The following is a 23,739-nucleotide window of genomic DNA, read 5'->3' as shown; positions in this document are numbered from 1 at the left end:
AAATAACTTGTAATTGGGATATTTCCATTTTCATCCTTTAAATTTTGTGGCAGACATCTTTGTTTGAGTTGGATACCTTAGGGTACCGAGAATGGCACACCAATCACAAAAAATGTCAAAAAAACTTGATCCGATTACAAAACCAATCTTACCTACACAAATGATGGCATATTATATACAACTAAGTAATAGTACTTTTCCCCTCCAACATCCTTAAAATCATTATCAAGAATCCAATACAGAATCCGACATCGAATTTTGGATTCTATTACCTAACCTTTTCTTTTTTTTTCTTTAAGAGAAAGTGTCATTGCAAAAGTGAAGTTGGCATGCTGCAAGAATGAGGAATTAAAAAAGGTCTACAAATACATGAAAGTAGGATTCTATGATTATATATATTTTCAAAAGTTAACAGATATGTGAGGTCATGTACCATATTTTTATGAGATTTACTACTCATCATCTCTATACAACACACACCACACACCATACTTTTTTTTTTATTCTTCTTAAATTTATTGAATTCTTCTACTTATCATCCATATACCATACATTTGGTAAGAGAAAAAAATAAGTAAAAGTATGGTGTGTAGTGTGTGAGATGATGAATATAATTTTTCTAGTTTTATTAAAAACCAAAATAAGATGAAAACCTATATCATCTTTTATAGTTTCTTTACAAGAAATATTATGTCTAGCATATAAATAAATTTATACGTTGGCATGACTTAGACCTGGTTTGAATAGAGAAAAGATGCTTCCATCTCATTTTATCTAATCTTAATATCTAAATATCACAAATACAGACACTTTTTAATTTCAAATTTTTAGCTTTTTCATCTAATCATTACTTAATTATTATAATTTTTCTAAATTTCTAAACAAAATACAAAAAATAATTCAATTTTTTCAAATTTCAAAACAACAAAAATATTAAGAAATTATATTCTAACAATATTTTAACTTTATAGAATTTTTATTTAACTTTTTCTCTCTCATTTCCTAAAACTTTATAAAATATTTTACCTCAAACTATTTCTAACTCATATCATTTCAACCCAAATATCTCATTACTATTCGCATATCATCTCATTTTAACTCACTATTCAAATCAGGCTTGTAATATATCAAATTTATTTTATAATAAAAAAGAGTTTTACAATTTGACGAATCACTTTAAATTACGTCAATAAAGAAATAGTGAAATTCTTGCATGATTTCACATGCTAGCTCTTGCTTATAGCCTCCCAACCTTGAGTTTTTCTATATAGCATTCACTGTAGCGATGCACACAATACACACACTACATAGATGCTTCTTGTCCTTTGGTTTTTTTTTTTTTTTTGGGGTGCAAAACACACCTGACCCCTCTCTCTCTCATCATCTCTACTCTCTTTCATAGGCTCTGTCTCCTCAACTGTCTCTCTCATCGGCTCTATCTCCTCAACTATCTTTGTCATCGTCTCTCTCTCTCTCCTCGACTCTCTCTCTCCCATCAGATCTCTCTCATCTCCACTCTCTTTTTTCGTTTCTCGCTCTCATCAGCTTTCTCTTAATCCACTAATTTTGAATTTAGAAGATGTATGATTTAGATGATACCATATAATATATACAAAAGTAACTACTCCCAAAGAGCGACTTCTCCCCCACATTATTTCCCCAACCTTATGGTCGGCAGAGCTCTAAGTTCGTTCTGTTTAGGATTTCCTGTTCGATTTTGATGCCCCATGTTTGAAGTTTTATTTATTATCTCTCAATAAATAGATGGAAAAAGAATATCATCATTATTATACTATCTTTCTATTATTTTTTTAATTTTTAAATTTCTTTTTACTTCATGGTTAAGAAAATAATTATTAATAAAATATATATTTTTAAAATTTTTTTTAATAATTAAAGATATTAAAAAAATATTAAAAATAAAATAAAAATAAATAAATACAAGTGATGATAAAAATTGTACCGAATTATTTGGCATCGTCGCACTCCTTTCAACACATCACATCACATCAAAGAAGAGAGTAATTGGCAGTAGATCGTGATTACAGATTTGTTACAACTTACAGATCCACCGTTTCTGCGACCAATACAATCCAAGCAACAGTCCAATTATGAGATTTCATCAACCATTTTACTTTTTTTTATTTTTTTTTATTTAATGAGCATGATAAGTCGATCATTGCATGCACGAATCACGACAGTCATAAAGAAAGAAACGACCTTTGCCCCTTGATATGACCCTGCAGGCAGCTGCTGCGGACTGGGGTATGTAATGTTTCCACTCATATAAAAACATATATATATATATATAATTGACGATAAAAATATTTTCTTTATTAAAATTTCATTCGGATTAAGAGATACGATGAGTTGAAATTATTTATGAATAATAATAAAATTTATAAATTAAAATTTATAAATAATAATTAGATAATTTCAACTTATCTCTCAATTCAAACTGACTCTAATTATTATTCATAAATCTGTATTATTTTTCACATCTTTTGAGATCTTGACTGTGCAATTTAATTTTTTAATTTTAGGATGGATTAGGTCTATAGAATGTGTTTAGTAGTGAAAATTGTAAAGACTTTTACTTTTAGTTTAGGTAGAGATGGCAAAATATATAGTAGCTAGTGATGAGATTTGTGAAAAATTTAATCAAAGATTTTATTTTCCATATTTTCTAGTGAAAAAATTTCCAAAGGATTGTATATTCTTGATCTTGGTTGCATGCATGCGCTATGCTGGAAAAAAAAAATTGAATTAAATATAGAAAATGAAAAGATAAAAAGAAAATATCGATTTATGTGTGGTAATTGTGAATGAAATGGAATGTGAAGCGATTTTTTGGAAAGTGAAAATCAAAATATTTTTTTGGGAAGTTAAAAATTGAATGGTCTATTATGCAACATATAGTAATTATTTAAACAATAGGTGAATGTAAAATATAAGTAATTCAATGATCACAATGGATGAAATGATCGATAAAAGGTTGATTTTTATAATTAAGAGAATGATAAGATTAATGAATAAAAAATTAAAGTAAAGTAAGAAAATAATGAGATAACATGATTGAATGGAAGAAAATTAATATTTAAGAAATAAGAACTGCTACATACATAAAAAGATTATACAAAAGTAAACTTACAAAATGATATGGTGTCATGAAATTTGTTAGATCTACTTTACAATTAAAGTAACTTTATAATTTGACGTACATACCATATCAAGTCGCATTAGTTTATAAGTTTACTTTTGTATAATTATTTTGTATTTAAAATATTTTCTTTAAAAAATTATATTGGTAATAGATTAATTTTATCGAGGACACATTTGATTTACAAAAATTTTAATTACTATAAATAGGAAGTTTTGTTTGCACAATAAGTTTTAATGTGAATATATGGAATATTTATTTTACTCCTCGTTAAGAAATTAACAATTTGAATACGGTAAAGAGTGAGATATGCAGGTAGAGATGAAGATTCTCTCAAATCTTTTTATCCCAAATGCTTTTACCTCTCAAAACTTTTATCCCAAATGTAAAGTCTTTTATAAGTATTTTATAAAGAGTCTATTTTTTTTTTTTTTTTTTATAAAATAAGACCCACATCAGGCTTGCACATTTGGAACTTGTATATACCATTATTTTATATACAAGCTTGGTGTGTAACCTATAATTTATTTGAACATGATATTTACAGTTATAGAGTACGCAAGCGCCACACACTCATTTTGAAAAAATGTGAATAAATATATAATCTATATGAAAAAAATGATGGATCTCATATTTTTAAAAAGAATGTGCGACGCTTGCACAAGTTAACATATGTGATTATATCTAGCATTGCTCAATTTATTTTAGAGGTCCCCGTATTCATGATAGAAAAAGTCAAATGATAGATGCTCCATTAGCTTGACATCTACATTGACATCTACAATAAATTGTATGAACATAAAACCTTGATTAAAAAGAAGAAAGGAAGAAAGAAACTCCATTAGCTTTATGCTAAAAGTCAGTAAATAAGGTGGTAGGACATGAAACTAATACCACTAGGCCACTTTTGCTGGTAAATATCCATGGATTGTGTTACACCCACCTAGGTGTAGCTTGAGAAATTCTTTCGAGAAGGTTATTAGGTTTTTTTTTTCATATATTTTTTAGACTCTTAAATATTTTTAAAAAAATCACAATATTATTAAAAAAAACTTTCTTAATCATTAAATAAAAAATAAATTAAAAAAATATCTTGAGACTACCTCTATGTGCCCCAAACATTTTTCAATATCCATGTTGTTCATTAGGTTAATCCCACTTATATATAAAAAATAAATGCACGAAGCTTTCATTTTTGATGTGGATGGGCTGTTTTCTAAATTATTTATTAGTATATATCTGAAAGCAAGCATCTTTGGAAATGATGTTTTACTGTTTCTTTTACTATAAATAACAATAAATGCCATAAAACTTAAACAAATAAATGAGTCAAAGTTGGCAGATAAGATGGAAGATTAGATGTAGATTGGCTGGATACCAAACCTAACTACCCTATTAATTTATATATATGTTGCCCAAATCAAGTGAGAAAGTCAAGCCCCCAACAGGTATTTACTCAGTTTTTTTGAGTTCACTTCTTTTTTTATTTTTTATTTTGAAAAAAGAGGTTGAAAAAAGAGGTCTCAGGTGGTGCTCCCAACCAATGAATTTATGTTAGATTCTTAATTTTGAAGTAATTGACAAATCATAATTTGAAAAGATATAAATATATTAATATAAATATATAAATTTTATCTTTAAAGTAATTGAAATCCATGCTGTCCATTGACAGTATTTAATGGTGTTAGATATACACATTTAATAGATTTTTTATATGATGCGTAATATGAGATAGTAAATAGTAGTTGACGATTGTATAAATTATAACAAGTATTTTAACTGTAGAAGGCAAAAGGGAAGAGAGGTGGCTCTCAAATGAGTGACCTGGTTATGATTATGATCAAGTCTATAAAAGGAAAATTATAGGGTACCGAGAATGGTGCCCCATTTTGACCGATTCTCATTTTTTTTTTTTATTTAAAGATGAAATAATGGATTAGTAATGAATTGTCGTTTTTTTATTTTTTAAAAATATTCAAAGATAAAAATATTTAAAAAATTAAATAAATACACAATGCAAGAGACACTATTCTCTATTCTCTAGCAGTGTCCTTTATAAAAACTAGTCTTGAGCTAGTTTTGAATTTGGGCCAAAGGTTAAGACATAATAGTTTCATAAATAAAACCTTTTCTAACAAAAATTTTATATGCAATTATTTTTACGGATATTTTTATACATTTTATTAATGTGATTGATTGTATTATTTTTTTAATATAAAATAATTATTTTGACCAATCACGTTAATAAAATATATAAAAAATACATAAAAGTGACTGTATGTAAAATATAGAGAAAGTGATGCTTGAAACCTTTTTAAAGGTTGATTTAAATAATGAGATGAGATGAGATGAGATGATTTTAAATAAATTGAATAAAATATTATTATAATATTATTTTTTAATATTTTATTATTTTAATATTTAAAAAAATTAAATTATTTATTATATTTTATATAAAAATTTAAAAAAATCATAATAATGAAATAAAATAAAATAAAATAAAACCATATCCGAATCCAAACAGGCGTGCGTAAACTTGTACTCTATTATAGAAACTTTTTTTGGGCTCAGAGTTCTGATTTTTTTTTTTTCAAAATTTTTGGGTTTTTTTTAATCATAAGTTTGGGGATAAGGATTTGATTGCTTTTTTCTTCCGTACTTTCTTCGTAAAACTATATTTTTTAGAATAATTTATTGGGGTGAGAACTATTTATATTTAAATTAATGAACAAATAATTTAAAAAACACTACCGCGGTTCAAAAGGAGAGTGGGCCAACGGCTTTAAAAAACACTCGATCAGAACAAGTTGATATGTTTTAAATTCTTCCGTGTACACCAAAAAACCGCTGCAAATTTCTGGGTATGATCAATGCCAGCATTTAATAATCTCATGCTCACAATCTTCGAAGTTTAAACAAAATACATAGTCTTTCAGTTTGACGAGTGATTTACATTCACGAATGAGTTAAAATAAGTTAAGATAAGTTGAGATAATTTATAAATAATAGAATAGAAATTAAATTATTTATTATATTTTATGTAGAAATTTAAAAAAATTATTTTAAAATTTAAAAAAATTAAATTATTTATTATATTTTATGTAAAAATTTAAAAATTTATAATAATAAAATAAAATAAGTTGAAATGAATTTTAAATGCAAACAAAGCCTCAGTCAAATTTAAAGTTGAATGTACGAATTAAGTACATTTTGGAAATGGAAAATAATTAAGTATATTCTGAAAAAAAAAGCGTAAATCTTGCATATTTCAACTGAAATAATTAGAAGAAATATAGAATCTATAGGAAAAAATTAATTTTTTTGTGATGAATTTTATTTTTTTTAAGGAAATGCATGAGATTTGCACATCCTAAATCTGTATGCAACATTACTTTCTGAAAATTTATACAATTTATTTTAATTTAAGTTGTTAGAAGAAATTCCCTCACTTCTTCACGTACTCAATTAATCATGTTAGTAAAATAATGACCATTTTTATATATTTTAAATTTGTGATAACAATGTAAAAAACTATACACAATGTCAAACATTAAAGAACCGGGAAGGAATATTGTCGCTATAAATAACTTGAATACGATTTATTTATTCAGAAAATTTCAATGATAAATATATAAAAAAAAAAAACTTACAAATATAATCATTTGATCATTATTGAAAAATATGTCACCAGTTTTTAATTTATCGTTTTATTTTAGTTAGTCGATATTCTCCCATTATGCATGTGGGGGACTTGGACAAGACAAGTCCATTTAGATAGTAAGATGATATGAGATAAGATAATTTTAGATGAGTTGAATAAAATATTATTATAATATTATTTTTAATTTTATTATTGTTTTATAATTTAAAAAAGTTGAATTATTTGTTATATTTTATGTAAAAATTTAAAAAATTTATAATGATGAAATGATATGAGATCGTTTTCCTATTCCAAACAAGCCCAGAATGTTAGGATATTCAGTATTGCATGTTTGGATGCTGAGAAAATGTTGAAGAATTTTTAGAGAAAAAAAAAAGTTTTAGATAGTTTATATGTTTTTCTGAAAAAAGGATGATCCTTAACATGAGACTTTGAGCCCCCTCAAAACGTGTAAAGTATCCCTAGTAGGATTCCTTGATAACAAACCATTGAGTGAACTTACACCAACCCACAAATTCTTTCATGGGCGTGAGCCAAACTGTACCACCAACGCCACATATCATACTAATTTTTTTTCATCAAAGAAAAATTAAGTTAAACTTGATTGATAAACAAAAGATCTGAGTAACTAATTGATTGATAGACAAAAGATCTGAGTGGGGTAAGGTGCTTCAGCTCCGCTTTCCATCCCCTCTCTCCCTCCTCCTTCCATTATTAGATTTAGGACTCGTTTGAAATTTAATTCAGTTTAATTTTAAACTGAATTTAATATTCAAATACACAATTCTCAAATTAGTAAACTCAGCTCAACTCCTCTTTATATATAGATCCTATAATATTTTTTAACTCAACATCTTTTTACAAGTAGAATTTACAAATTTTTTCAATTATCTATAAATACATCTAAACTCATCTTAACATTTAAATTCATCTAAACTCATATTAGGTGGGCATCACAAAACTCATACTACCATCTCAATTTAAAAGAACTCAACTCATCTCAATTCATCTCAACATCCAAACGAGATCTAAAGTTTGTGTGTGTGTGTTTTTTTTTTTTTTGGGATGAAAAATAGTCACCTACTTGGTTCTAGCCACCTTGAAGTTGTGTGCATCGTATTCAGATTCTCATACTGCCAATCTACAAGGAGCAAGAAATGGCAGCACACAAAATGGTGGGCGAGTGCGCTTCATGCGACGCTCTATTCGATTCAAAGGCCTCGAGATTTCAAGATTTAGCCATTTACGTTCCTCCACAACTAGCACGTAGAGTTCACATGTCGAGACAGTTCATCGGGCTTTTTGAATACATGCGAAGCTCTGATCGAGTCGATCCTCGACTCTCATCTATCTTATTACTTTGACACAGAGTTGGTGCACACTCATATTCAAGTCAGTAGAGCAAAATTGCATTTGGATGTTGAGATAAATTCAGTTGAATTAAAGTTTCGTTTGGTAATTAAAATCATCTCAATTCATTTCAACTCATCATTATAATTTTTTTAAATTTCAATACAAAATATAATAAATAATTCAATTTTTTTAAATTTTTAAATAATAATAATAATATTAAAAAATAATATTCTAATAATATTTTATTTTCTAAACTCAACTCAGTTCAACATCCAAACGTAATCTTAAGTTCTTTATGAATAATAGTGAATTGATAGTGAAGAGAGTTATGTGAAGCCCATCTAAACTGAGTTTAAAGTATGTTTAGATGTTAAGATGAGTTTAATACTTTTTATGAGAAATTAAAAAAAGTTGTAGGTTTCACGTATAAAGATATTTTAAGTTGAAAAATGTAATGGGTCTCACGTGTAAGAAGGTTTTGAATTAAGATAAATTTAATAATTTGAGAGTTTAGTATTTAGATGTTAGACTCAGTTTAAAATTAAACTGAATTCAGCTGAACTCAACTGAATTCGAGAACCAAACAAAACTTTAAGACAAAGAACCACTTCAATCAAACAATTGATATGAAATTGGTGTAATTCTATAGTCCAAATTTCCTATCCATATCTTTTCTTTTTACACTTCTTAAAACTGTGTAAATTTAAAAAGAGAAATACTTCAACCATAAATGAATTACACAAAAATAATCTTACCAACTCTATTTAAGTTTATTATTATAATGAAATATGTTGGTATCAGGTACAAAAACTACAAGATTTGTAACAATTTGTGCTACTAGGGGAAGATAAAGCCGCAAGGTATTTATGTCTATTAAAATAAGAGGTAAATTACATTATAACCCTCTTACAAACCATTGGAAACTTGCTCTCCTTTATTTTATTTTATTTTAAAGTTTTTACTATTTTGAGATAAAAAGAACCCAAGGGGCTCCTTAATTTCAAACATATTTAGCTTAAATTAATATCCACCCAAAATGCAGATTAATTAGGCATAGAAATGTATGGAGACTCACACAATACTAAAAATCAGAGAAAATGTAAAAAATAATATATTGATCTATTACATCAAGTTGGTCCCTCACTTTTGAAGTTTCTTTTTTCTTTCTTTTTCTTGGTTACTCTACCTCAAACCCTTTGCTGCCTAGGAGAGGAGTGAGTGTCCCTCATTTTATCTTTTATAAAATTTCTATAGCTTTGGCTTCCTTGGAATACTGCACATCTCCTGGCCAAAAAGTTCATTTTTTTTTAGGACTATCTAGCTGGGGAGAGAGACTCGTGTGCCGCCCTACTCGGGGTGAGCACACTAAAAAATAACGGCGAGCACACTAATGAATAACAGTACTTGCCAATCTAAACAAGCATATGGAAGAGTAATAGTACTTGCTTCTCGGAAGAACATACTAGAGAGTAATAGTACTCACCAATCTGAATGAACACATAGAAGAATATCATTACTTGCCATCCAAGTGAGCACACTAATACACGGATATTTTGTTGATTCTTAGTGATAACCAAAAATCAAAACATCCTAATAATACATATTGTGGTCTCAACATGGAGTCAAGAAATTCACCTCTTCGTATCAATATTGTCTCCTACAACTGTTAGGGGTTGGTTCAAGTAGTAAGTATCTTGGTTTTGATGGCACACTCCCTCCAAGATTCAAGTCAAGTCCTCTTGGGTGCAAACGATCTCTAAAGATCATTAGACTGAGAGATTTTTCTCTTGAATTACTTGAGTTGCACTTGTAAGAAAATTTTGCCAAAAGCCTGTGCACCCTTGAGATTAGTCGAGATGCTATTTTTGGACATCCACGACCAATAAAAAAAATTGTCTCCCATGTTTGGCCAATATTAAAAAATTCCTTGTGATAGGCAATTATGAAAATATAATATTACTTATTATTTGCCTCCAAGAATCATGTCTGCTCATCATGTATTTTTCAACAATTTTAATGATATATTTATAGATAATGTATAAAGCAGCATGGTGTCAAGAAATAAAAGAAGTACCAAATAAATTGGCACAAAAAGAAAATCAACAAAGTTAGAAGGTTTAAACTGTAATTTAGAGCAACATATGGGTCATTCATGCTGACTTTGTTTGTTATTTTTTTTTTTAACTTTTTTTTCCAGCAACTTTTGTTTTTTTTTACCAATTAATTTTTAAAAAAGGAAATCCAAGCAAAAATAAAAAATAAAAAATAGAAAAAGTTATGGTCTGTACAGTCTACCCACCCCCACCCAGCCAATATATTTGATAATTTGATTTTTTCAATCCAACTCCTCACCTTTGTCCCTTACACTTCCTTCGTCGCCCCCCTTTCAGATAGCACAAAAAATATAAGATAATTATAATATATATATATATATATATCGCTGAAAAAATCTACGACATTTTCAAGTCGCTCCACGAGACATTGTGAGCTTCCGATTCGGAAGAGCTTCTCTGGAACCAAAAGAACTTTTGGAATCGAAAGGACACACTCTTTGTCTATCCTTACCATTTTCGTTAGGTGTTTTCAAATCATTATCCCATTGATTCGTATACAAAGCAAAAGGGTATCTGTCTCGTCTGTGTAGTGGACACAGATCATTGGAAATGCAGGCCGGCCAGCGATTTTCCTGGGTTCTGGAGCCGATCGGAAAATCGCCGGCGATTTGATGGAATCGGAACTCTTGGAGTTGGAGTTGGAGTTGGAGTTTGAGTTTTCGCTGTTGTTTTTTCATGGAGGTAATGGTTCGGTGTAGTCCATGTAAAGTACCCAGGTTCCGAACTAAGCTTCACTTCGCCGTCGCTGTCGTTGTTTTCGAGGTAAGGCGTGCTAGTTGATTTTGCAATTTTCTTTTTTCTATTTCTCAGTGATCCGAGAAATGGGATGCATAGGGCTGAGGTTTTTTTTTTTTTTTTTTTTAATTGTTGTTGGCCGTGTTTGGTCGCTGAGAAAGTTTGGGAAAAGAGGATAAAAGTTGGGGTTTTGGAAGTGACACTTTTTCCGTAACCCCAGGCGGTTGAGAGTAATCTGAGCTTTGTTTTTGGTTTCCCCGGGAACCAAATGGCCCCTATGGATTTGTTAAGGGAAAGTCCTTTTGTTTAGGAAATCAACCGGCTTGGTGACTTCATAGTTAAATTTTTTCGTAAGCTTGTATGGTTTTGTCTTCCCTTCTCTTGAATTTTTTTCTCGCGTTTTTGTGGGTTATTAATGGAAACTGTTCGTTGGTGCGTGGGGAGGCAAATTTGTGAGAGAAATCCGAACTGTCTAATTTCGCTTGCATTTAATACGAGCTTCATATGGAAACTTAGCTGAGCTACTGTTTATCTTTCGCCGATAGTAGAACTCAGATTTACTGGGGTTGAAGGTATTAATCTGTAGAACTACGCAAAAAATTAATTTTTTTTTTTTTTTTTTTTTTTGTGACAAGTGCAAAAAATAGAAAAAATATATATAAAAGAAAAAACTTGGCTTATTGGGTTCACTAATTTCTCCTTTGGTGTGATGGTAGCTTCCAGAAGTCTGTTTTTCTTAGATCTGCTTCTCTTTCTTAGTAACAAAATGATAAATTTTTGCAATATTTATCCTTTGTTTTTTTCATTCTTAATATATGAATCTTAAATTCAGGTCTCTTGATTTTGGCCGTGCTTATCTTTTGTGTTCAAAATCCCAAAATAAAAAATTTCCTCTATTTCTGCTTCAGATTGTATTGATCTTGGTGCTGTTGGAAGCTACTGATGGAAAATCTCTAGAGCATCAATTGCAATGGCAAGGTCCAAAAGGGGAAAGTAACAGCAACATTGTTTCACACTCTTGCATCCATGACCAGATAATCGAACAAAGGAGGCGACCTGGGCGCAAGGTGTATTCTGTTACCCCGCAACTTTATAAGGAGTCTGATATCTCAAGACAGCTTCACCGCAAAGGTAGGGCATTGCTTGGAGTCTCCAAATTTCTGGACCAGCAAAAGGATGCAAAGCAGCCTATTAGAATATATTTAAATTATGATGCTGTTGGTCACTCGCCTGAAAGAGATTGTCGACGCGTTGGAGACATTGTGAAGGTTAGTGTTCTCATTAGATCGATATGCCGAAAACATGGCCCAAGGGCAATGACTGTGAACTTTATGTTGGCTTCCTTTTCTTAATTATGCTCCATCTTCCTGTTTCTTCAATCAGGTTGGCGAGCCTCCCTTGACCACTCTTACTGGTGCTCCTCCTTGCAATCCTCATGGTGATCCTCCAATTTTTGGTGACTGCTGGTATAACTGCACATTGGATGATATCTCTGGGGAGGATAAAAGGTCTCGCCTTCGCAAGGTTTGTCTCTGTTCTTTGTCTATTCTCTCTTATTTGGATTTTATTAATTATTGTGAAGATTGAGTCAATTTTATGTTTTTCTTTTTTTCAATGCTTTGTGTTGTTTGTCCACTGCTATATCACCTGGAGCATTGTAATTTGCATTACTCTTTCAGAGAGTTTCTTATTGAGCTAAGAAACTTATTCTTGGGAAGCAACTTAATGCAGGCTTTGGGTCAGACAGCAGACTGGTTCATGAGAGCCCTCTCTGTGGAGCCTGTGAAAGGAAACTTGCGGTTAAGTGGATATTCTGCATGTGGACAAGATGGAGGAGTACAACTTCCACGCGAATATGTTGAAGGTATCTTCACAGCAATTGAGTGCCTTTTTGTGGAGCTTATAGCAATTTTGTTCTACTAGTACTTGTTCTGTTGAAATTGTGCACACGCTGATTATTCAGTTATTTTCCCCAGATGGTGTAGCTGATGCTGACTTGGTTCTCTTGGTCACGACAAGACCTACGACTGGCAACACTCTTGCGTGGGCAGTGGCATGTGAGCGCGATCAATGGGGCCGTGCAATTGCTGGTAAATTATACATGGAGCATCTTTTTTTCTGAAGTATTATCTTACCCTTGGGAGTGAGAGAAATATGAAACCAATATTGATGATTCGTTTTGTTTTGTAGGTCACGTAAATGTTGCTCCTCGCCATTTGACAGCTGAAGCCGAGTCTTTACTTTCAGCTACTCTCATACACGAGGTCAGTTAGTTGCTATATATATATATATATCCATACCTATGTATATATTATATTTTGAAGGAATTAAAGAAGTGTTAATTTTTTTTGTGATGATCAACAAGTTTTTTTTTTGCAGGTTATGCACGTCCTCGGTTTTGATCCCCATGCCTTTGCTCATTTTCGAGATGGGAGGAAAAGACGGCGTAGTCAGGTAAACACTACTACATATTATTTTAGATCCTACTTTATGTCGTTCTGATCCACATTTCAAATGGTAAATTGCTGCAATAATAACCCATGTCTTGGGACTTAATGTTCCCGTTTCTACTTAATTAAATGGTTAAAAGAGGAGATATATCTTCATTTCTCCTCTTTGAGGGTGGTGGATTTGTTGGGTTGTTGGACAAAGTTGCAAGGCTGTCAACAAGTGGCTGCAGTGTGGAAGATGATTCCGTTGTGCATTATGTGGTGTACTTGGACGGAAAGGAATGCGAGGTGCTTTGAAGATAAGGAACGCACAATGACCGAGTTGATGAATTTTTTTCTCCACACTCTAATGTGTTGGTTTTCCACTATTGTTTTGCATGGGGACAATATTCAGGATTTCTTGTCTTTAATTTATCGTTCTTAGAATGTATTTAGGAGCACTTATGTATACTTCCTGTGTACAAGGGCTATACCTTTTTCATTCATATATATAATATTTATCTTTTACTGATAAAAAAAATATCTATCTTTTACTGATAAAAAAAAAAAAAAAAATCTTCATTTCCTAGAATTGAGAAGCTCTTTTCTAATATAACTTGATTTTGTAGGTCCTTGCCCTCTTCACTCATTTTCCTTGATATGGTCAGTCATTTAGAAATTTTCAACCGTCACTAAACTACTTAAATGCAGCTTTATGCAATATCTTTGATGAAGTTCAACCTAAAATTTAATATTAGATTTTGATAATGGTAAAAAATGCTAACAGTTCTACTTTCTAATAAATATAAGTTTCTTGCATTTTGAAATAAGGTACCTTTTGAAACTCAAGTTGCCTATGTGCTTGTCTGAAATTCAGTGCAATATAACTTTTATTAGTCTGCATTATTTTCATTCATTTGTAAGATGTTCCTTTTCTATTTCCTGTCTTCTCCTCACTTGTAGTTGTAGCGTATATAACAATTTATTGTTCTGCATGTATTGGAGGTTAAGAGGCACTCATTTTGTTACCCTACTTGTCACCTCTATTGACAGGTTACAGAGCAAGTTATGGATGAAAAGCTTGGGCGTATAGTGACACGCGTGGTGCTTCCACGTGTTGTCATGCACTCGCGTTATCATTATGGGGTGATTGTCAATGTTCTTGATGCTGTAAATTGATTTGTTGCTTACAAGTCTGTGTTATCAGATGACATTTTATTTTACTTTTTGCGGCTATAAATGTTTATCTGGCAGGCATTCTCTGAGAACTTTACTGGGTTAGAGCTAGAAGATGGAGGAGGACGCGGCACATCAGGTTTCTAACTTAATTCTTTTCTTATTGGCTTTGTGCCATAACCTTGCAGAGGCAAATCACTTCTCATTGTAGTGTAGAGGTTATCTGAAAACTTTAATGGCATGAGAATTAGTGATATTTATGGAAGCTGATGTTTGGTTGGATAATTTTAGGTTAAAGTTTGAAAATATGGAAATTTCGTGAAACAATTAAGAGTGTAGCATATTTTAGTCTATGACAGACTCCATCCATTCAATGCTGCTAATTTTGTGTTAATAGACCATGGTTATACTCATGTAATTCTAACAACTGGCTTGCAGGATCTCATTGGGAAAAAAGACTTCTGATGAATGAAATTATGACGGGTTCAGTCGATACAAGATCAGTAGTTTCAAAAATGACGCTTGCTTTGCTAGAAGATAGTGGATGGTACCAGGCTAATTATAGCATGGCAGATCGTCTTGATTGGGGTCGCAACCAGGGAACTGAATTTGTAACCCTGCCCTGCAATCTCTGGAAGGGGGCATACCGTTGCAACACAACCCAGTCGTCGGGCTGTACATATAACAGGGAGGCAGAGGGTTACTGTCCAATTATAAGTTACAGTGGAGACCTCCCTCAGTGGGCTCGTTATTTTCCACAGGCTAACAAAGGTTTGTTCATATTTTAAATTTACCTTCATATCTAGTGATGGTTGATGCTCTTTACTCACCGAATGGGCTTTGATTTAAACATGCAATAACCGACTGGGCTAGCCAAGAAGAGGAAAAGGGGAATAAGAAGGCATTTTGCCTGATAATTTAATGATGAACCTTTAAAGACTGAAGGTGACCAAAAGCACTATATACTGACTGTCAAACAAAAGAATATCAACATTGATCTAGAACTGAACCCAAAAAAGAAAAGAAACTCTCTACCTAGCGTATTTGCAATGAAAGTATAGTAGTGTGAGCTGAACCAGTTGCCAACTAAAAGAATTATAATGTTCTCTGTTGACCTGCCCCATTTCATTCTAATCCTCTGTGCCAACCTGGAAAGTTGTGATAGCCACCAAAATATTGACATTTGGAATGGGATCCTGGTTGGATTTCATGATTTCCAATTGTCTTGTTCCTGCATCAAAATTCTTTGGTTGGTATCATCTGAAAAAGTATCCCTTCTGCTGGAGTACTCAAATAAAATAAATTTATGAGATAACATTTTATATCACCATTTCATGGCTCGTCGTATCGAGATTCCAATTATCTGTTCTGAGTCTTTAATTTAAAGTTCCATTAATTCTATTTCATTTGCAGGTGGGCAGTCATCATTGGCCGATTACTGTACATACTTTGTAGCCTACTCTGATGGATCATGTACAGACACCAACAGTGCACGAGCACCAGACAGAATGTTGGGTGAAGTGCGAGGGAGTAGCTCCAGGTCTGATATTATCAGAACTTTCTCAACTAACTGTATGGCATGCCTGATGTTCTATTGCAAGTAATTAAAAGACTTCACGTTTCAATATTGCTCATGATATTTCCCTCTTTGGAGTGTAGGTGTATGGCCTCATCATTAGTACGTACAGGGTTTGTACGAGGTTCCATGAGCCAAGGAAATGGTTGTTATCAACACAGGTGCATTAATAACTCTCTAGAGGTATGATTTAGAGCTCAATATATGTTGTCCCCATTCATTATTGCTCATTAACTAGGTCTTAGTAATTAGAAATTGGAGCTGGAGAAAGAGCATGAGAGCATCTAATTCTGAAAATCCAGCCCTACCATGCACTATTTTGCCTTTTACTGACAGAAACAGAAAGCCTATGGTTCACTCTGTTGGGAGTCAATTCCATGTTTAGTCCTTTTCTTTTTTTTCCAACTTTTCTTCTAATGGTCAAATGAAATATAAAAGGAACTTTCCTGTGACTCTTAACTAGATCTTACAATGTTTAGGATTAAAATAATAAAAAAGAACAAATGAGAATAGGTAGCCTGTTGTGATTGCATGTTGTGTTGCAGTCTTATGTCCCTAGTGTGATGAAAGTCGCCCATTCCCTAAAATATGTTTAATGGAGTTATGAACCACCCCTAGTGACCTTGATCAGGTCCATTCTTGTGCACTGTGTGTGCAACCTTAAGTAGGTGGAGTTGCTGTTGATATACACTCTCATTTGCGGCAATATGCAATGGTGGCAGATTGCCTCAGAATCACCTGCCTCTGGCTTGAGAGCCCATTCGGCCCCTTCTGAACAGATTAGGGAGCTTTGACTTAAAAGGCACTCATGATGATTTAGTTAGGAAATATCTCTTCTTCCATAAGTCTGTAACCACAGAATTGGAAGTTGCACGTGATCACTTACAGTCCTACATAACGCATTCACAATTCAAGATGTTCTTATGAAAGAGTGGCATTCTTGTCATGACTGAAGAGCCATAGTTAGGCACGGGTCTTTGGAGTAATTGAAGTGTGACAACAAACCGTTCATTGATGATTTATCTGTAAATAGAAATCCATTAAATTTTTGCCATCATGGTAGAACCGGCAGCAAATATGCTGACTTTATCAAAAAATATATATAAAAGACAAACTCCTGAGCTATACCTTTCTCTTTTTTTTGATAAGTAATAAAAGATTTTATTCTCAAGAAATAGGCATAAGCCCAAGTACATAGGACGTATACAAAGGAAATACCTACTACTTTCCAAAAACGGAAGGAAAAATAAAACAGATTCTGGAAATTATCCTCCATTACAAAAGTTTTAGCCCACAAACTCAGAAGTACTAAAGAAAAAATCCCTAAGCTCTCCCAATGAACTTTCTTTGTCTTTGAAGCATTTCTCATTCCTTTCAAGCCATAGGCACCACATGAGACAAGAAGGAATCATCTTCCAAACATGAACAACATTCTTGCTACCCTTCAATCCCTTCCAACCTACCAATAAATCCACCGCTTCCTTGGGCATTACCCAAAGTAAACCAGTCCGATTCAAAACCTCATTCCACAAGAACCTGGCCACTTCACAATGAAGAAAGAGGTGATTAACAGATTCCCCATCCTTCTTGCACATGACACACCAATCAGCAATATACATACCTCTCCTTCTAAGAATTTCAGTTGTCAACACTTTGCCCAAGGATACCACCCAACAGAAAAAAGCAACCTTGGAAGGAACTTTGCCCAAGGATACTGAGCTATACCTTTTTGCAACAATGATTGTGGCAATCGATCACTTTTAATATATATTTTTATTAAATTGAAGTTCAGTCCCTCATTTTGCCACAACATTATTCTAAATGGCTATTGATTTACTTTGTAGGTTGCTGTTGATGGTATGTGGAAAGTATGTCCTGAAGGTGGTGGACCAATTCAGTTTGCTGGCTTTAATGGTTAGTATGCTGTACTATGCACTGAAATTTGTGTCACAAATTTTTATTTGACCCATTTTCTTTGAATCAACTTTGATCTGTCTGTATTAGGCATTTTGTGTATATTTCCTGTGTACTTGGGCTATGCCCATTCCTATCAACAAAGTTTTACTTTTACTTATATTAATTTTTTTTTATGTGTCTGTAGGTGAATTGATGTGCCCTGCATACCATGATCTCTGTAGCACTGGACCAGTTCTCGGTTCAGGACATTGTCCCAATTCTTGTCATTTCAGTGGAGACTGTGTTGATGGAAGGTGCCATTGCTTTCTAGGATTTCATGGTCATGACTGTAGCAAACGTGAGCTTTCATTTTCTCTTTTCCTGCTTTGTAGACTCACATTATAAAGTTTGCTCATGCAAGTTCACATTTCCTATTTTTCTTTGATTTGGCATCAGCTCTAAATTGATACCTTTTGCAGGCTCTTGCCCCAGCAATTGTAATGGATATGGCAAATGTCTCTCTAATGGGCTTTGTGAATGCGATAAAGGGTACACTGGTGTTGACTGCTCCACTGGTAAAGGAATATCCTTTCGTTTTTTCATCTTTTCATATGTTCTCTGTTTTAGTGACTGATATAATTATGGTGAAATTACATGGAACATCTTGTCCAAAAAAAAAAAAAAAACTACATGAAACCTACTTTTTTGTTTGGTGGCTTTCATGTTCTTAATGATTGGCATTACCTTTTCTTGAACAGTTATGTTTTACCAGCAAAGGAAATACTGAGGGGTTGATGTACATATTGATGAGTTGTACAGGAAAAAAATCTGTTTCATTGTTATCATCATTTTTGTCTGCAGTGCAGATGAAAGTCTACATGATAATGCTCTTGCCACATTGGTCAGTTTGTAAAAAGCACATATATTTTGGAATAATGGATTTGATTTGAAGGTTGATTAGTTTAAATCAGTGGTGACTCCTATTTCAAAGTTTGTAATTTAGGTGCATCTTCACTCCTAGTGTTTTTAAGCTCTGTCCAGGCAGCTATACCGTGGGTATAGGCATTGGCAACCCAGTGCAATTGGTGCTATTTTCATGAGTGAGCACATGTCGAGTGAAGGGGTTAGATCAGCTTTTCAGGAACATTTTCACAACACATCATAGTCTTTGTTTCATCCTTGCATGCACATGATTAGATTATTTTGACATATTATTGTGGTTGGTTTTGTGGCCTTTTAACTTTGTTCCGGGGCATAATGTGCAGCAATTTGCGATGAACAGTGCAGCCTTCATGGAGGTGTCTGTGATAATGGAGTGTGTGAATTCCGTTGTTCAGACTATGCAGGCTACACATGCCAGAACAGCTCGATGTTGTCCTCTAGCCTGTTAGTTTGCAAAAATGTGCTGGAAAGTGATATGTCTGGGAAGCACTGTGCACCCAGTGAACCAAGCATACTCCAGCAACTGGAAGAAGTAGTTGTCATGCCCAACTACCACCGTTTGTTCCCAGGTGGTGCCAGGAAGTTATTTAATTTCTTTAGCAGCAGCTACTGTGATGCAGCAGCTAAGCACCTAGCCTGTTGGGTAAGTTGTCTGTCTTCCTGCAATTATTTCTGCTGAACATTTTATATGTGGGCCTCCTCCCCAGTTCCCCTTTGAATAAGGACTTCCCTATTTATTATTATTGCATTTTTATTCTCTCTTATCTCTACGTACACTCATAGGGTTGAGATTAGAGAGAGGCTTTTCTTGGTAATGTAGAACTTAAAAGCATATTCTCGTAGGGTTGAGATCCTATCTAGTTTGTGTATTGAAAGTACTCCAGTCACAATGTATTTCTTTGTTTTCTTGATGAAATAGAAGATAGTCAAGTATTGAAGATTTTATTTTTCCTATCTAGTTTGTGTATTGAAAATCCTCCACTCACATTTGACAGTGAGCTCCACATTGCGCATTTCTTAGTTTTCTTTGATAAAATAGGAGTTAGTCGAGTATTGCAAGGTTTCCATTTTCCTTCTTCTGGGAGTAGCTAAGATTTCAACGTAGAAGGATCATGTCACTTATATGTATGCTTAGCTCAGCCTATGGATATCCAGATATGACAATGCATCTGCTTTTGATATACTTCTGTAATGTTCAATGCATAATGTATGTTTTGAAATTGCATTAGAACTGATGGCTTTATTTTGGAGGCTCAAAGATTTCTTGGTTTCTAGATTAATAAATGATTTGATGGTTTCATCTGACTTCTTTCGTTCTTCTTGTGGCAGTTTTTACTTGCACATTGAAACTTGATATGATGTTTGATATTTACTATTTTGGCTGTTTGAATACAAAATCACGTTTCTGTATCTGCTTGACTAAAATATATTGACCGTAAATCATCAGATCTCGATCCAGAAGTGCGACAAGGATGGTGACAACAGGCTTCGGGTTTGCCATTCGGCATGCCAGTCGTATAATTTAGCTTGTGGAGCTTCACTTGACTGCTCAGACCAAACCCTTTTCAGCAGCAAGGAGGAAGCTGAGGGGCAATGCACGGGCTCTAGTGAAATGAAACTCTCGTTGCCCAATCGGCTGCTGAGCATCTTCTATTTAAGTAATAGTTCCTGGAAGGGAATGTCTGTAAAAAGTAGGCGGCTTTAATGGTTTTTTCTTTCCTTTTCTTTTTGGAGGGGGTTGGGAGAGGGAGGTGGGTGTTAATCTTTTTCCAATATTGGCTTGTAATTTTCTAGGGCTTATTGTAGGCTAAATGGCCTTTGTGATTCATGAGCCGTTGATGTAAGGTTGCCTTCTTGAAGTCGAGTAGGTAGTTAGGTTAACTGAGTTTCGGCTTTCGAATCGATTCGAAAGCCGGTTTGTAGAAAATGCTGTGAAAAAATTCAAAAGGAAAATGAAGATAGCTCCGGCCGAAGGCCTTGAAAGTAAAGAAAAGGCTTCAATTTTCTTTTTAGGGGTTCATATTTGAATGGGAAGATGAGATGGATATGATCCAATTCCAATTATTTGACTGAATTGGATGGTTGTCTAATGCCAGAGATGTTGACATAATGTTAAATGCTGATTGAATTTCTGCAATCAAATGTTGCAAAATTGACATTGTGAAAGTGGAAGACATTGTGATCACTCCTATTTTGCTTAAAATTGTCTGCAATGTTCATTACTGTTCCTTGGTGATAATATAGGTAGGAAAGAAGCGCCATGATGTTTTAGGCCCCGTTTGGGTTGAGAAGTGATTTCAATTTATCTTATCTTATTTTATCTCATCATTAAAATTTTTTTAAATTTCTACACAAAATATAATAAATAATTTAACTTTTTTAAATCTTAAAATTATAATAATATTAAAACAAAATATTTAAACAATATGTTATTTAATTTTTATCTCAAACTAGTAAAGTCAAGACGACCTAAGAGCAGTGCTAAAAGGTTCACCAATCTGAAACAAAGAGCAGTGCTAAAAAACCTGCAACTTAACTTTATGCATTCGCTGAGGATCTCATAGAAAAAGGTTCACCAATCTGAAACGCAAGACAAGAAAAAGACTGAGGGAGAAAGTTAAGTCAGGTTCGTAAAGGGATAAGGTGAATTGAAAGCTGACATTTCTAACCAACTACTCTGAAACCCCAATAAAATGAGCTTTCCTACTTTAGACCAGGGGAGAGAGGGCGGGCAACCCAAACGAAATGGTGGGCGGGCAAGTTGTTGCCCTCCACATCGAAACACGCGGGCAGAAGCCACCATGGGCAAGCATGGGCTTGCATGGCGAAGCTCGTACACTGTACCAGAAACGCCGGGCAAGGAGCTCGCCTACAGTATGGGCGACGAAAAGCAAAATCTTACTGGTCCAGTACTTTGGAACCCCACCACAAAATGCTCCACAAAAACAGCACAATGCATGTCCATTGCGCCACGATGAAGGTCCCAATGCTTAAGCAGGCTTAACCTCCAGCAAACCACCGATGAACATAAATCGAGAGACAGCTCTGTGAAGTGTCACCAAGGATGACCAACTCGCACCATATCCGGCTGAGGAGTCTAATAGTAGTAGCATTTCACGGCGACGATTCTATGTCTAAAGGTCTAATCACGACTGATCGTGGTATGAGGAGTGGCTCTATCAACGTGATGACAATGCGTGGCATTTTGCAACACCATGCACTTGGGGGCTTGCAAAGTTTTCTCATTCACAGCGGCGCCTCACGCCTTGCGGGTTAAGCGTCGGCTTGTGGGTGTTGCCTGCCGCCTCCCGTGGCTAACGTCGGTCAGGAGTACGTCGTCCAGCTTGCCACTTCCCGTGGCAGGCGACAACCATGAACAACTGAGAAGAAATGCACTTAGCATCCATGAGCAACGGGCCCACCATGATTATTGACCAACATGTATGGGCGGAGAAGGGTTAGTGCGAGTGCAACGGGTACGGGCAACAGATAGGAAACTACGGTCAATGAACAGAACGCTGTGGGAAACTGACAGAACTCTGCAGGCAACGGGCCCGCCATGATTATCGACCACCGTGTACGAATGGAGCAAGGTTGGTGGGAGTCATGCTCCAGGCAGAAGCCTGTACAATGTGAGAAAGGAAGAACGCTACGGGCAGTGAAAAGAAAGCAATGAAGGACGGAAGCACGTGAAGACAAAGGATAGAAGCGTCATGAGCAAGCGATGGGCATAATCATTTTGCAAGCCCTGAGCCATGCGGACACCAAAAAGCAAAGTTTTGCTTGCCCACTGTGGAGACGCATCAGGAACGCACCTTATCAAGATACATTGCATGGAGGAACGACGAAGAGGGCACCTCACCACGCAACACCCCATACACGGCCACAGCGCTATGATGAAACAACCCACACCTGGCCGCAACGCCCCCATGCTGGGCGAATCACGATGTCAACATTTTATTGTGATGGATCTGTGTCCAGGATGCTGGCCTCGACTTGCTGTGGCTTGAGGAGTGGCTCTGCCGATGTGCAAGGTGCGACTGTTCCCGTCAAAGGAAGAACAAGACGGGCCGAGCAACAAAAATCAGAGGCAAGAAATGAGTTTGCCCCAAGATATAAGAATCATGAGCAAGCAAAATGAGGCTACACCCAGTAACGCAAATGGGACATAACGATGAGCAAACGAGTCAAGAAGATATGTGAATAATGCTCTTTGCCAACACTCTCACCAACGACCATTCTTTGCCAAACACGCAATTGAGAGCCAAATGGCTAGGGGTAGCTTCTTCACTTGCTGTCTGAATCTATTTTTGCTAACCGATTTAATTTGTGAAGGTCTCTTCCACAAAACTCCTCGAGATTCCACGGGAACCTCGGTGGCTATGCACCCCGGAACATACTTTGCCCACTAGTCTTACCTAAAGGCAAATATGGACAATCCGCGTCCCAAGTGAAAGTCCCAGCACAAGTAAACGAATAAAAAAGCACCTGTGGCGGAAATTCGACCCCACAAGATAGGATGCTTAGAAGTCTCCTACCTGGTTTAGGATACCAGCTACGAGGCCACTCTCGGGCATGCTTAGAATCACGGGCACTTTGGATCTGCATTATTCCCAAAGCATGGTTGCCCATGAGCCTCTTTTGTGCACCTAAAGCAGTCACAATATGGCTCAGGTTTGCAAGTCTCTAGCTTGTAA

The 23,739-nt window shown here is 34.4% G+C and overlaps 1 protein-coding gene across 1 annotated transcript; it reads left to right on the top strand.

The window, feature by feature from the left end:
- Window positions 1-10,535: 10,535 nt before the first annotated feature.
- LOC121242798 lies at window positions 10,536-21,030 on the top strand. Its single transcript, XM_041140748.1, has 17 exons — window positions 10,536-11,050; window positions 11,932-12,291; window positions 12,407-12,547; window positions 12,755-12,887; window positions 13,000-13,113; window positions 13,214-13,287; window positions 13,403-13,477; window positions 14,506-14,598; window positions 14,707-14,767; window positions 15,067-15,399; window positions 16,042-16,168; window positions 16,288-16,387; window positions 18,049-18,118; window positions 18,306-18,458; window positions 18,580-18,675; window positions 19,366-19,685; window positions 20,490-21,030. Exons 1-17 carry the CDS (start codon window positions 10,964-10,966, stop codon window positions 20,745-20,747), a joined length of 2,595 nt encoding a protein of 864 aa, XP_040996682.1. The 5' UTR covers window positions 10,536-10,963; the 3' UTR covers window positions 20,748-21,030.
- The last annotated feature ends 2,709 nt before the right edge of the window (window positions 21,031-23,739 follow it).

The sequence above is a fragment of the Juglans microcarpa x Juglans regia genome, chromosome 8D, assembly GCF_004785595.1.
Source record: "Juglans microcarpa x Juglans regia isolate MS1-56 chromosome 8D, Jm3101_v1.0, whole genome shotgun sequence".
Classification (NCBI taxonomy): Eukaryota; Viridiplantae; Streptophyta; class Magnoliopsida; order Fagales; family Juglandaceae; genus Juglans; species Juglans microcarpa x Juglans regia.
This window is presented reverse-complemented; position numbering and strand designations above follow the sequence as displayed.

What these genes read in the sequence shown, in the direction of transcription:
- LOC121242798 (XM_041140748.1), top strand. Translation starts at nt 10,964, where the DNA reads ATGGAGGTAATGGTTCGGTGTAGTCCATGTAAAGTACCCAGGTTCCGA. An exon ending in GCATTAATAACTCTCTAGAG is followed by an intron (nt 16,388 to 18,048) that starts GTATGATTTAGA and finishes TTTACTTTGTAG; the next exon opens with GTTGCTGTTGATGGTATGTG. An exon ending in TCAGTTTGCTGGCTTTAATG is followed by an intron (nt 18,119 to 18,305) that starts GTTAGTATGCTG and finishes ATGTGTCTGTAG; the next exon opens with GTGAATTGATGTGCCCTGCA.